The sequence below is a fragment of the Bos mutus genome, chromosome 10 (assembly GCF_027580195.1).
Source record: "Bos mutus isolate GX-2022 chromosome 10, NWIPB_WYAK_1.1, whole genome shotgun sequence".
In the NCBI taxonomy this organism is placed as follows: Eukaryota; Metazoa; Chordata; class Mammalia; order Artiodactyla; family Bovidae; genus Bos; species Bos mutus.
The window spans coordinates 83378481-83393755 of record NC_091626.1 but is presented as its reverse complement, the minus strand read 5'-3'; the positions used below and the strand labels follow the sequence as shown (position 1 = coordinate 83393755).

The window sequence follows — 15275 nt, the reverse complement described above, 5'->3', positions numbered from 1 at the left end:
AATGCTTTGGAGCACACAAAGTTACAACACTATGAAAAGTAAGATCTAACTGGGCACCTAAAGTATAAAGAGATATAAAGGTTATAAAGCTACATCCTATGGAAATATAATTGGCAATTTACTGTTATACACCATTTTTGTCTATGCCATTAAAAAAATCATTTTTTCTTTCAGCCAGATTGCAGAAATTTGATCAGGTCCTTAGAGAAAACAACACATTTATTTTATTTTGTCAGGTCTTACCTAGATATCTCAGCTTGGGAGTTCTTCTCGCCATCAACAGTGAACGGAGATGCTCCAGTTAGTAATTCATACATTAGAACACCTAAACTCCACCAGTCAACTGCCTATAAAATAACAGACATTTCGTTTTCTTGAATATTAACTAATTATATCTCATAAAAAAAGAAAAATGAACAAAATACAGCTATATAAAGTGACTCAGTTCTATATATATATATATATACGTGTGTGTATACACACACACACATTCCTTCCCACACTCTTTTCCATTCGATCTAGCACAGGGCACTGAGCGCAGTTCCCTGTGCTGTGCGGTAGGACGTTGCTGTTAACCAGTCTAGACATGACAGTTTTCATCTGCTAACCCCAAACCCCCAATCTGTCCTCTCCGTCTCCCTCAAAAATTTTCTTAAAAGTGAAATTTTAAAATTTTAACTAAGCAAAATATTTAGACTTTTGATAATAGGGTGAAAAAGTATTAATCAGCATTTTTGTTGATTATTCAGTTCTGATAAATATGAAATTTCTTAAAGTCAAAGAATGAAAATGAAAAATAACCCATCAAAAGGAGTTACTTTTTCATAACCACCTAAATCAATTCCTCTTACGGGACACATCACATAAATCTAACAGTCTTTAGTTTGTGGGACGAATGGAAAGGCTGAAAATAATATAAAATGTGGTCTACTTTAGAAAACAATTTATAAAACCAGTTAACTGAGAGCATAACAAATTATATATTTAATTTACATATAGCAATATATATATATATTTACTAAATTTAAAGAATCTTGATATATTGAAAATTAGTTCTTTGACAATTAGGCAAATCAAGTTCAATACCTGCTGAATATATGAGCTGACACCAATGAGAAATTAACTGAAGCTAAAATTTTAAACTCTGCTTCCAAATTTCATGGCCAAGGTTTCAGAGAGATGATGTAGAATTGGTGAGCCCAGAGTTATTTTAAAGAAAATATGTAACAATAACATATAAACCAAATCCCAGTTGTTTTATTTAGACAAGCAGTTTTACTGTCATCTGAGTCAGGATCCATGCTCTTTAATACATGACTGGTCATTAGCAAGGTGACCACTGATTCTCCGCCCTTAAGACATTCCCACCGTGTACGTAAGATTTCGAAAGGGAATGAGGAAGATGGGGAGATGAGGAGTGAAAAATACAGAATTCTTTATTTTGAGAATGTTATTAATAAAGCAAAAGTGTTACGAAGGAACTAAACAAATCTAACAAATCTGTACCCTTTAATCCAAGACTTTGTGCTTATTTGTGTCCAACTCTTTGTGACCCTCTGGACTGCAGCCTGCCAGGCTCCTCTGTCCATGAGACTTTTCAGGCAAAATGCTGGAGTGGGTTGCCATTACAGGAAGAAGAAATATCTGACCTAGATTTTAAAACTACTCAGAATGCCTCATCTACAGTTTTGACTCTGCACATTCAAAGGGAAGCGAGGAGGGTAAAAAAAACCGAGCTTTTTCTTAGAGGGCTTAGGAAAACAAACTTAGACCGTCCTGAATGCAAAGCTGCATGACTCCAGTGGGAACAGGAGGGGCTGTCTGGGCGCCCATGACCCCTCTGCACTGCACTGTGGCTCAGCTGTGTCCTAAAAGGCCAGATCACATGCAACCAAAGTGATTTTTATTTTAATCAGGGTTACAACTGATGCTTTGCTCAAGACATGACACAATGGAAATAACAGAAAAATTATTATTTCAGGAATTAGTCGATTTTGTGGTTTCCCTTAACAAGAGTATTACTCTCTAAAACAAAAAATTATCCTCATCAACAAAACTTGGAAAAAAAGGGAAATCTAGAATGTCTTAAACTTTCTATTATCTTTTTCCTCCAAAATACTAGATATCATAATATGCTTGTGTATGCAAAGGAAAGGGGAAAAAAAAGGAAACACCAGAAGAGCCCAAGTTACTAAGTAGGTTCTTTTTGTATGTGTGTGTGTAGCAGAGTTTTCCTGAAGTATAAAAAGGACAGAGAAAGCCTCTGACACAGACATCAGAAGGGAGAGTGCCCCACTCACTGGCCTTGTCAGGGCCTTATGTACTTGTTATCTTAAGACAATATTGTGGGCATGGATCTGGTAAGACCTTCCAATTGTTAGTCCTAATCTTGTCAACTGAAGACATCTGTTGTGGGAGTGGGTCTAGTAAAAGTACAAGTAGGATTCTTATTATACATTTTATGGAGATACATCAGGAAGTGTCAAAAACAGAACATACCTTGTCATGTCCTGAGTCTCCCCCTCTGACAATATCTGGTGCCATGTATTCAATGGTTCCACAAAAGGAATATGCTCTTTCAGCCTTAAAACAATCAAACAAAGAAAAAGAGATTTAATTTTAAGCTAGTATGAAAATTGACAAAAAGAGTTAACACCACATGGCAATGTCAAGACATACCACAGCAGCAAAGCAGTGGCAGAATCCACCTGACAGACTCTTCTCACCAGGACAAGCTGGTGTGCACACATCTGTATACTGGGTTGGCCAAAAGCTCGTTCAGGTTTTTGGGTTACTCTCTTACAGAAAAATCCAAACAAACATTTTGGCCACCCCAACAGTATGGGGTCAATGGGTAAACCTTTTAAACCCTGAAACCCTGCTATCATTCATTAATCCATCCACCCATGAAGCCACTCGCTCACTCTTCTTGTCTGTACATGTATATATTCCAATCACTGATTTTTTACAACTGTTCTCGTAAGAAGACAAAAAGCCCTAGAAGGGGAACTGTATGGACGTAGCTATATGCTCAGACGCTGTCGTGTCCGACTCTTTGCGACCCTGTGGACTACAGCCCACCAGGCTCCTCTGTCCGTGGGATTCTCCAGGCAAGGATATTGGAGTGGTTTGCCATTTCCTCCTCCAGGGGATCTTCCTGACCCAGGGACTGAACCCATGTCTCTTACATCTCCTACACTGGAAGGCCGATTCTTCACCACTAACTTTTAGGGTGAATGACTTTATTTCCAGATCAGCAAGACTGGAAAAACACTGGGAACCTTAAGGGAAAAGGAAGATCAAATGTTAAGAAGGGAAAACGGGAACCCAAAGATGGAAAAGGGTGTAAAGAGGTTTTCAGATCTTATCATCATGTTTCAGTCTGGCACTGCCAATGGTGGGCTCAGTGCTGATGAGCAGAGCTGCCCTAAAAGAACACTGTCTCTTAAAGGCAGTTGTTTCTCTTTTGTAGGGCTAATATATCAACCTGAAAATAAATTTTAAAAAATCAAGTAATTAAAAAAATGACCAATTGGATCATATCTCAGTGTAATAAAGGAGAAAAATATCTGAATTCTTATGCAGATATATTAAATAGGGGAAAAATAATTCTTCTTTAATAATATACATTCATTTGGCTACATCTGAAATTTTAAAGGCATTTCAGTTCAGTTCAGTTCAGTCGCTCAGTCATGTCCGACTCTTTACCACCCTGTGGCCCACCTCGCTCCTCCGTCCATGGGATTTTCCAGGCAAGAGTACTCGAGTGGGTTGCCATTGCCTTCTCGCAGGCCTCCCTATCCATCACCAACTCCCGGAGTTTACTCAAACTCATGTCCATTGAGTCGGTGATGCCATCCAACCATCTCATTCTCTGTCGTCCCCTTCTCTCCTGCCTTCAATCTTTCCTAGCAGCAGGGTCTTTTCTAATGAGTCAGTTCTTTGCATCAGGTGTCCAAAGTACTGGGAGTTTCAGCTTCAACATCAGTCCTTCCAATGAATATTCAGGACTGATTTCCTTTAGGATAGACTGGTTGGATCTCCTTGCTGTCCAAGGGACTCTCAAGAGTCTTCTCTAACACCATTGTTCAAAAGCATCAATTCTTGGGCACTCTGCTTTCTTTATACTCCAACTCTCACATCCATACATGACTACTGGAAAAACCATAGCTTTGACTAGATGGACCTTTGTTGGCAAAGTAATGTCTCTGCTTTTGAATATGCTATCTAGGTTGGTCGTAACTTTCCTTCCAAGGAGCAACCGTCTTTTAATTTCATGGCTGCAGTCACCATTTGCAGTGATTTTGGAGCCCCCCAAAATAAAGTCAGCCACGTTTCCAGTGTTTCCCCATCTATTTGCCATGAAGTGATGGGACTGGATGCCATGATCTTAGTTTTCTGAATGTTGAGCTTTAAGCCAACTTTTTCATTCTCCTCTTTCACTTTCATCAAGCGGCTCTTTAGTTCTTCACTTTCTGCCATAAGGGTGGTGTCATCTGCATATCTGAGATTACTGATATTTCTCCCAGCAATTTTGATTCCAGCTTGTGTTTCATCCAGCCCAGCGTTTCTCATGATGTACTCTGCATGTAAGTTAAATAAGCAGGGTGACAATATACAGCCTTGACATACTCCTTCCCTGATTTGGAACCAGTCTGATGTTCCATGTCCAGTTCTAACTGTTGCTACCTGGGTTACACGTGGGTGTCATTAAAATACATTACAAAACTATTTTAGAGGAAGTTTTCCAATTTACACTCTATTTTTCTACCACCAGCAAGGTTCCATCTTCTTATTTACCAATTTTAAATGTAAAGAACACCATCCTAGTAATGTGAGGGAAGTGGCTCTCGTTGTTTAGTTGCTGAGTCATGTCCAACTCTTTGCAACCCCATGGACTGTAGCCCACCAGGTTTTCTGTCCATGGGATTTCCCAGGCAAGAATACCGGAGTGGGTTGCCATTTCCTTCTCCAGGGGATTTTCCTGACCTAGGGATTGAACCTGCATCTCCTGCATTGCAGGAGGACTGTTTACTACTGAGACATCTGGGAAGCTCCAATACAGAAGTGATAAAATTCCCAATTTTATTGGCTGAACAATTAAGCTCAGAGATAATGACTGTAATGAATTTATTTAAACCGTGTGATAACAAATGTATTGAAACTACTTAATTATGATACATATAGGTCAATAATTTTATATAAATAAAAATAATTGTATAATTTTATATGGTTTATGGCTCATTTCTTTTTATGTAATATATATACTGAAAGATTACTATTCCCCAAAAAACTAAAAGAAATAATTCAGTTATACTTAGATGTGGAGAAGATTTTCTTGTTAGCTGGCAGAACAAAATCTCACTGAACAGCTAATATAAACCAGACACCAAATGTCATTATCTTTCTGCTTCATCACTTCAGTACCAAATACTAATTTCATAACAAACTACTAGAAAGATTAAAGAGTAAAGCTAGACAAAACTGATTTCATATAAATTTGAGTATAAACAGTGATGAATTGGAAACATTTTGTTAGATATGCTTAGACTGGAGAAAGTGTGCATTAGGAGGCATTCGTCTCCTCACTGAATTATTAAAAACCAAATACTACAAAATTACTTAAAAAAACCCCAAACTTCATAAAAATAAATACAGTGTTTCCACTGATAGTTTGTTGTTGTTCAGTTGCTCAGTCATGTCCGACTCTTTGCAACCCCATGGACTGTGGCACCCCAGACCTCCCTGTCCCTCACCATCTCCTGGAGTTTGCCCAAGTTCATGTCCACTGCATTGGTGATGCCATCCAACCATCTCATTCTCTGTTACCCCCTTCTCCGCCTTCAACCTTTCCCAGCATCAGGGTCTTTTCCAATGAGTCAGCTCTCTGCATCAGGTGGTCAAAGTATTGGAGTTTCAGCTTCAGCATCTGTTCTTCCAATGAAAATTCAGGGTTGATTTCTTTAGAATTGACTGGTTTGATCTCCTTGCTATCCAAGGGACTGTCAAGAGTCTTCTCCAGCACCACAATTCGGAAGCATTAATTGTTTGGCACTCAGTCTTCTTTATGGTCCAACTCTCACATCTGCACATGACTACTGGAAAAACCATAGCTTTGAGTATATGGACCTTTGTCAGCAAAGTGACATCTTTACTTTTTAATATGCTGTCTAGATTTGTCATAGCTTTCCTTCCAAGAAGCAAGTATCTTCTAATTTCATGACTGCAATCAGTATCTGCAGTGATTTTGGAGCCCAAGAAGGGAAAATCTGTCACTACTTCCACTTTTTCCCCTTCTATTTGCCATGAAGTAATGGGACCGGATGCTACAATCTTCGTTTTTTGAATGCTGAGTTTTAAGTCGGCCTCTTCACTCTCCTCTTTCAACCTCATCAAGAAGCTCTTTAGTTTCTTTTCGCTTCTGGCCATTAGAGTGGCATCATTCATATATCTGAGGTTGTTGATATTTATATAATATAAATATATATTTATACAATAATATATTATTAAATAGGTAATATATTATTTATTATGCAATAGCCCTTTTTGGAATATTAAGCAAAAATCATTATATAACTGACAAAAATAAACAAGTAAAAATTACTAAGTCAGAGTATTTATCATTTAATCTCTTGTTTTGCAAATTCCAGTAAACTGTTTAATTACTTTTTAAATTGAAGTTAGTTGATCTGCAATGTTTCAGGTGTGCAGCAAAGTACATATATTCGTATATATATGGGTTTCTCTGGTGGCTCCCTGGTAAAGAATCCGACTGCCAATGCAGGCAATGTAGGTGCAATCCCTGGGTTGGGAAGATCCCCTGGAGAAGGAAATGGCAACCCACTCTAGTATTCTTGCCTGGGAAATCCCATGGACAGAAGAGCCTGTGAGGTACAGTCCATGGGATCGCAAGAGTCGGTCACAGCTTAGGGACTAGACGATAACAATCATGTTACAAACCATTCTGGAACTATGTATATTTTAAGTATGCGACAATGTTTACATTTTACAACTTATAAAAATCTGCACTCTTCTACAAAATGCTAGATATTCATCAGTTTCATGTAAAATGAGTGTGAAACATATGGATCTTATGATTACTGTGGGAAAGATCTGATAGTCACCACCACTTTCCATGTCTGTTTTTTTTCCTTCTTTATCTGACAATGAGAACTATGCCATAATGTAGCTCAGTTCTCCAATGTCTTGACATACAGGAACCTCAGAACCACATTAAACCCTCAAATGTATTTCTTCTATCTTCTTTAATAGATTTCTGAGCTCTTTTAAAATTCACTTTAGCTATTTTTGAGGGGGGTGGGGGATGTAGGTAGTGTCTACACTAATAATTAAAAGATAATTATTTATTTTATAAAAATTCTAAGAGACAGAAAAATTAAGCTTAAGTAATGAGAACTTCCAGTCCCTGAGGAATAACAGTAAACAAAGATAAAACATTTCTTAAGCCTCTCTGTTACTCTGAAACATTGCCATTTTAGCCCTTGCAATTCTGTATCTGCTTTCTCTTTCTCTGTTCCAAATGGAAGTCTTACTCCCTCCAGGTTCAAGCTTCTAACGTGTCAGTCTGAATTTCCTAAGGCTATCTTTCATTGTAAAAAAAAAAAAAAGAGCCCCAATTTTACTTTTGAATTTGTCTTTATCTACCTAGGAAGGTGCTTATTATCTATGCCCAGAAATTAAACTGATGAAGTGTGATAGGGGAACGTCTCTGGTAGGGGCAAGAAGATTTCAAGGTAATATGTTGTAAACTATGTTATAAAAAGGCTAGGATAGTATAGCTAAATTGTATTACGATTACTGTTTATTTACTTAAAAATCAACATTCTTCTCAAGGAGACAGGCAATCGGCCTATCCAGCATTTAAGTTCACACTACTTTATAAGCAGCATTAGTGTGAAAGCTACTACAGGGTTAGGATTGTGAAGGAGAATTTAACTGAGTGAGAGCACCAAGCAGTGCGTGCACCACCCTGCACATAACGCGGGGCGGTGCTGGGTATAAATAACAGCTGGTCAAGGAGGCTTCACGGTGCCTGAGAGAAGGAGCAGATGACACTGGACAAAGGACTGGTTTCTTTCTAAGGAAGAATCCAACAGGGACTCAACTGTCAGATTCTCAGGTATTTCTCAGTAAACACTAGATGAAATCCTGCCTAGTTTTTATTTGCCAATGTTTTATCTTGATCTTATCTGCTTATAATAGATAAATTTGTGAGTTAAATATACAGTTACCAGAGAAAATCTTATTTCCCCATGCTCTCTTTTTTTCCCATCTGAATTTTGATACATCTCCTCACAAGGAGTATATGTAAAAATGTTGCACTTTTAAGAAGAAACATTGCATTGCTAATCCTCCAAGTCTCTGCTCACAAGACAGACAGGGGAAGCCCCAGTGCCAGCCAAGGCTGCAGGTGCCGAGGGCCAAGGGCAGCGCAGGAGGCAGGCTGCAGCAGCAGAGGGAGGGACGGGAGGCATTCCAGACCTCCACAGTCAGAAGCCTGAACTTCAGTACTTTTGTGCAGACAAAAGAGGAGGCCGTTGGCTCAGATGAGATGGACTGCAATTACCACTCCTGTGTAAACCTTGGAATTTAAGAAAGCTGAAACCTCAGTAAAAGCGAAGTCTAGAAAAAAATAAATTCATCCAGCAGCACAGGTTTGTTTCTGTCTGAGCCCTAAGTTTAAAAACAAACAAATAAGTGTTCTTCTGCTGAAATCCCGAGGCTTGTGCTTCTTATAGATTTGGAACCTATATTTATTCTTTCCCCCTAGAATGGGAAATAGATTCAAGGGATTAGATGTGACAGAGTGCCTGAAGAACTATGGACAGAGGTTGATGACATTGTACAGGAGCAGGAATCCAGACCATCCCCAAGAAAAAGAAATGCAAAAAGGCAAAATGGTTGTCTGAGAAGGCCTTACAAATAGCTGTGAAAAGAAGAGAAGCGAAAAGGAAAGATATATCCATTTGAATGCAGAGTTCAAAAGAATAGCAAGGAGACATAAGAAAGCCTTCTTCTGTGACCAGTGCAAAGAAACAGAGGAAAACAACAGAATGGGAAAGACTAGAAATCTCTTCAAGACAATCAGAGATACCAAGGGAACATTTCATGCAAAGATGGCTCAATAAAGGACAGAAACAGTATGGACCTAACAGAAGCAGATGATATTAAGAAGAGGTGGCAAGAACACACAGAAGAACTATACAAAAATGATCTTTATGACCCAGATAACCATGATAGTGTGATCACTCACCTAGAGCCAGACATCCTGAAATGTGAAGTCAAGTGGGCCTTAGAAAGCATCACTACGAGCAAAGCTAGTGGAGGTGATGGAATTCCAGTTGAGCTATTTCAAATCCTAAAAGATGATGTTGTGAAAGTGCCGCACTCAATATGCCAGCAAATTGGAAAACTCAGCAGTGGCCACAGACTGGAAAAGGTCAGTTTTCATTCCAATCCCAAAGAAAGGCAATGTCAAACAATGTTCAAACTATTATACAACTGCACTCATCTCACACGCTAGCAAAGTAATGCTCAAAATTCTCCAACCCAGGCTTCAACAGTACATGAACCGAGAACTTCCAGATGTTCAAGCTGGATTTAGAAATGCAGAACCACCAGAGATCAAATGGCCAACATCCGCTGGATCACTGAAAAAGCAAGAGTTCCAAAAAAACATCTACTTCTGCTTTATTGATTATGCCAAAGCCTTTGACTGTGTGGATCACAACAAACTGTGGCAAAGACTTAAAGAGATGGGAATACCCGACCACCTGACCTGCCTTCTGAGGAATCTGTATGCAGGTCAGGAAGCAACAGTTAGAATTGGACATGGAACAACAGACTGGTTCCAAATAGGGAAAGGAGTAAGTCAAGGCTGTATATTGTCATCCTGCTTATTTAACTTATATGGAGAGTACATCATGTGAAAGTCCAGGCTGGATGAAGCACAAGCTAGAATCAAGATTGCCGGGAGAAATATCAATAACCTCAGATATGCAGATGACACCACCCTTATGGCAGAAAGCGAAGAAGAACTAAAAAGCCTCTTGATGAAAGTGAAAGAGGAGTGTGAAAAAGTTAGCTTAAAACTCAGCATTAAGAAAACTAAGATCATGGCATCTGGTCCCATCACTCTATGGTAAATAGATGGGGAAACAACGGAAATGGTGAGAGACTTTATTTATTTGGGCTCCAAAATCACTGCAGATGGTGACTGCAGCCATGAAATTTCCTTGGAAGAAAAGTTACGACCAACCTAGACAGCATATTAAAAAGCAGAGACGTATGTGCGTGAATTTATCTCTGGGCTTTCTATTTTGTTCCATTGATCTATATTTCTGTCTTTGTGCCAGTACCATACTGTCTTGATAACTGTGGCTTTGTAGTAGAGCCTGAAGTCAGGGAGGTTGATTCCTCCAGTTCCATTCTTCTTTCTCAAGACAGCTTTGGCTATTCGAGGTTTTTTGTATTTCCATACAAATTGTGAAATTATTTGTTCTAGCTCTGTGAAGAATACTGTTGGTAGCTTGATAGGGATTGCATTGAATCTATAAATTGCTTTGGGTAGTATACTCATTTTCACTATATTGATTCTTCCAATCCATGAACATGGTATATTTCTCCATCTATTAGTGTCCTCTTTGATTTCTTTCACCAGTGTTTTATAGTTTTCTATATATAGGTCTTTAGTTTCTTTAGGTAGATATATTCCTAAGTATTTTATTCTTTCCGTTGCAATGGTGAATGGAATTGTTTCCTTAATTTCTCTTTCTGTTTTCTCATTATTAGTGTATAGGAATGCAAGGGATTTCTGTGTGTTGATTTTATATCCTGCAACTTTACTATAGTCATTGATTAGTTCTAGTAATTTTCTAGTGGAGTCTTTAGGGTTTTCTATGTAGAGGATCATGTCATCTGCAAATAGTGAGAGTTTTACTTCTTCTTTTCCAATTTGGATTTCTTTTATTTCTTTTTCTGCTCTGATTGCTGTGGCCAAAACTTCCAAGACTATGTTGAATAGTAATGGTGAAAGTGGGCACCCTTGTCTTGTTCCTGATTTTAGAGGAAATGCTTTCAATTTTTCACCATTGAGGATAATGTTTGCTGTGGGTTTGTCATATATAGCTTTTATTATGTTGAGGTATGTTCCTTCTATTCCTGCTTTCTGGAGAGTTTTTATCATAAATGGGTGTTGAATTTTGTCAAAGGCTTTCTCTGCATCTATTGAGATAATCATATGGTTTTTGTTTTTCAATTTGTTAATGTGGTGTATTACATTGATTGATTTGCAGATATTGAAGAATCCTTGCATCCCTGGGATAAAGCCCACTTGGTCATGGTGTATGATCTTTTTAATGTGTTGTTGGATTCTGATTGCTAGAATTTTGTTAAGGATTTTTGCATCTATGTTCATCACTGATATTGGCCTGTAGTTTTCTTTTTTTGTGGGATCTTTGTCAGGTTTTGGTATTAGGGTGATGGTGGCCTCAAAGAATGAGTTTGGAAGTTTACCTTCCTCTGCAATTTTCTGGAAGAGTTTGAGCAGGATAGGTGTTAGCTCGTCTCTAAATTTTTGGTAGAATTCAGCTGTGAAGCCATCTGGACCGGGGCTTTTGTTTGCTGGAAGATTTTTGATTACAGTTTCAATTTCTGTGCTTGTGATGGGTCTGTTAAGATTTTCTATTTCTTCCTGGTCGAGTTTTGGAAAGTTGTACTTTTCTAAGAATTTGTCCATTTCTTCCACGTTGTCCATTTTATTGGCATATAATTGTTGACAGTAGTCTCTTATGATCCTTTGTATTTCTGTGTTGTCTGTTGTGATCTCTCCATTTTCGTTTCTAATTTTATTGATTTGATTTTTCTCCCTTTGTTTCTTGATGAGTCTGGCTAATGGTTTGTCAATTTTATTTATCCTTTCAAAGAACCAGCTTTTGGTTTTGTTGATTTTTGCTATGGTCTCTTTTGTTTCTTTTGCATTTATATCTGCTCTAATTCTTAAGATTTCTTTCCTTCTACTAACCCTGGGGTTCTTCATTTCTTCCTTTTCTAGTTGCTTTAGGTGTAGAGTTAGGTTATTTATTTGACTTTTTTCTTGTTTCTTGAGGTGTGCCTGTATTGCTATGAACTTTCCCCTTAGGACTGCTTTTACCGTGTCCCACAGGTTTTGGGTTGTTGTGTTTTCATTTTCATTCGTTTCTATGCAAATTTTGACTTCTTTCTTGATTTCTTCTGTGATTTGTTGGTTATTCAGCAGTGTGTTGTTCAGTCTCCATATGTTGGAATTTTTAATAGTTTTTCTCCTGTAGTTGAGATCTAATCTTACTGCATTGTGGTCAGAAAAGATGCTTGGAATGATTTCTATTTTTTTTGAATTTACCAAGGCTAGCTTTATGGCCCAGGATGTGATCTAAAAAGCCCAGAGATAAATCCACGCACATATGGATACCTTATCTTTGACAAAGGAGGCAAGAATATACAATGGATTAAAGACAATCTCTTTAAAAAGTGGTGCTGGGAAATCTGGTCAACCACTTGTAAAAGAATGAAACTAGAACACTTTCTAACACCATACACAAAAATAAACTCAAAATGGATTAAAGATCTAAACGTAAGACCAGAAACTACAAAACTCCTAGAGGAGAACATAGGCAAAACACTCTCTGACATACATCACAGCAGGATCCTCTATGACCCACCTCCCAGAATATTGGAAATAAAAGCAAAAATAAACAAATGGGACCTAATTAAACTTAAAAGCTTCTGCACATCAAAGGAAACTATTAGCAAGGTGAAAAGACAGCCTTCAGAATGGGAGAAAATAATAGCAAATGAAGCAACTGACAAACAACTAATCTCAAAAATATACAAGCAACTCCTACAGCTCAACTCCAGAAAAATAAATGACCCAATCAAAAAATGGGCCAAAGAACTAAACAGACATTTCTCCAAAGAAGACATACAGAGGGCTAACAAACACATGAAAAGATGCTCAACATCACTCATTATCAGAGAAATGCAAATCATAACCACTATGAGGTACCATTTCACCAGTCAGAATGGCTGCGATCCAAAAGTCTACAAATAATAAATGCTGGAGAGGGTGTGGAGAAAAGGGAACCCTCTTACACTGTTGGTGGGAATGCAAACTAGTACAGCCACTAAGGAGAACAGTGTGGAGATTCCTTAAAAAACTGGAAATAGAACTGCCTTATGATCCAGCAATCCCACTGCTGGGCATACACACTGAGGAAACCAGAAGGGAAAGAGACACGTGTACCCCAATGTTCATCGCAGAACTGTTTATAATAGCCAGGACATGGAAGCAACCTAGATGTTCATCAGCAGATGAATGGATAAGAAAGCTGTGGTACATATACACAATGGAGTATTACTCAGCCATTAAAAAGAAAACATTTGAATCAGTTCTAATGAGGTGGATGAAACTGGAGCCTATTATACAGAGTGAAGTAAGCCAGAAGGAAAAACATAAATACAGTATACTAACGCATATATATGGAATTTAGAAAGATGGTAACAATAACCCTGTGTACGAGACAGCAAAAGAGACACTGATGTATAGAACAGTCTTATGGACTCTATGGGAGAGGGAGAGGGTGGGAAGATTTGGGAGAATGGCATTGAAACATGTAAAATATCATGTATGAAACGAGATGCCAGTCCAGGTTCGATGCACGATACTGAATGCTTGGGACTAGTGCACTGGGACGACCCAGAGGGATGGTATGGGGAGGGAGGAGGGAGGAGGGTTCAGGATGGGGAACACATGTATACCTGTGGCGGATTCATTTTGATATTTGGCAAAACTAATACAATTATGTAAAGTTTAAAGATAAAATAAAATTAAAAAAAAAAACAAAAAAGCAGAGACATTACTTTGCCAACAAAGGTCCGTCTAGTCAAGGCTATGGTTTTTCCAGTGGTCATGTATGGATGTGAGAGTTGGACCATAAAGAAAGCCGAGTGCTAAAGTATTGATGCTTTTGAACTGAGGTGTTGGAGAAGACTCTTGAGAGTCTTTTGGACTACAAGGAGATCCAACCAGTGCATCCTAAAGGAAATCAGTCCTGAATATTCATTGGAAGGACTGATGCTGAAGCTGAATTCACCTCCAATACTTTGGCCACCTGATGCAAAGAACTGACTCATTAGAAAAGACCCTGATGCTGGGAAAGATTGAAGGCAGGAGGAGAAGGGGATGACGGAGAATGAGATGACTGGATGGCATCACCGACTCAATGGACACGAGTTTGAGTAAACTCTGGGAGTTGGTGATGGACAGGGAGGCCTGGCATGCTGCAGTCCATGGGGTCACAAAGAGTCAGACACGACTGAGTGACTGAACTGAACTGACTGAACTGAACTGAGGATAGGAAAGTGCGGAATATGGTCCCGTGTGGTGATGCTCTAGAAAACACGACAGAACCAGAGGAATGCCCACAACTTGGCTGCCTCGGGACTCACATAAATAAAGCCCTGGAATGTCTCAAAGCTACATATTAGTGAACTACTATACTGTGTAAATAAAACAGAAGAGTTACTTGAAACACTAGAATAATAATCTAGAAAACACCAGTAATGTTGTAAAAGATGAAAGACATAAGGAAAGGAAAATATCCGTAAAACAATACAGCAGCACAGAAAAAACTAGAAACACGTGAAAAACTAATACAGTAGATGCACAGCTGGAAAAATGCAATAAAAATAGACTAAACAGAGGAGACAAAGTGAAAGAGAATCTGTAAAGTATAGATATATTTGAGAAAATTATCCTGAATGATGAAGAGTCCCAAGCAGACTAAATAAAAATATATACATGGGTGGCAAATTTCTATCTTGAGTGGTGGTTTTAAGGGGGTTTGCCTTATAATAATAATAGTTCACTAAGCTATACTTTTGTTATTTTGGTATGTATTTTATTTTACAATAAAAAGTTACCAAAAACAGAAACCTAGTCTATTTTTAGTATGTTTATATTCAGCTAAATTATCACTCAATATGCAGGGCAAAATAAAGGCATTTTGATTGAAATGACTTAGCAGCAGCAGCAAGACAAAGACAGAGTTCACTACTTAGTCATCCTTGTTAAAAAGACATTTAAGGATGGGCTTCAGAACTAAACTGAACTCGCAAGAAGAGTAAAATGTAAAAAGCAACAGTGAGCAGAAACAATGGGTAAAAAATGTGAGAAAATCTAAACAAGTTTTGAATTTATAAAATGAAAATAATAATTA

At 38.2% G+C, this 15275-nt stretch overlaps 1 protein-coding gene across 5 annotated transcripts in view; it reads right to left on the bottom strand.

The window, feature by feature from the left end:
• Window positions 1-15275, bottom strand: part of RPS6KA5 (ribosomal protein S6 kinase A5) — a 200529-nt gene that overhangs the window by 42110 nt on the left and 143144 nt on the right. For all 5 annotated transcript variants that reach the window (XM_070378344.1, XM_070378342.1, XM_070378343.1 and 2 more), the window contains 2 exons: window positions 2500-2583; window positions 244-347 (listed from right to left, as the gene is read on the bottom strand). In XM_070378344.1, the coding sequence (XP_070234445.1) occupies window positions 244-347; window positions 2500-2583 (188 nt within the window). The remainder of the gene's footprint in view (window positions 1-243; window positions 348-2499; window positions 2584-15275) is intronic.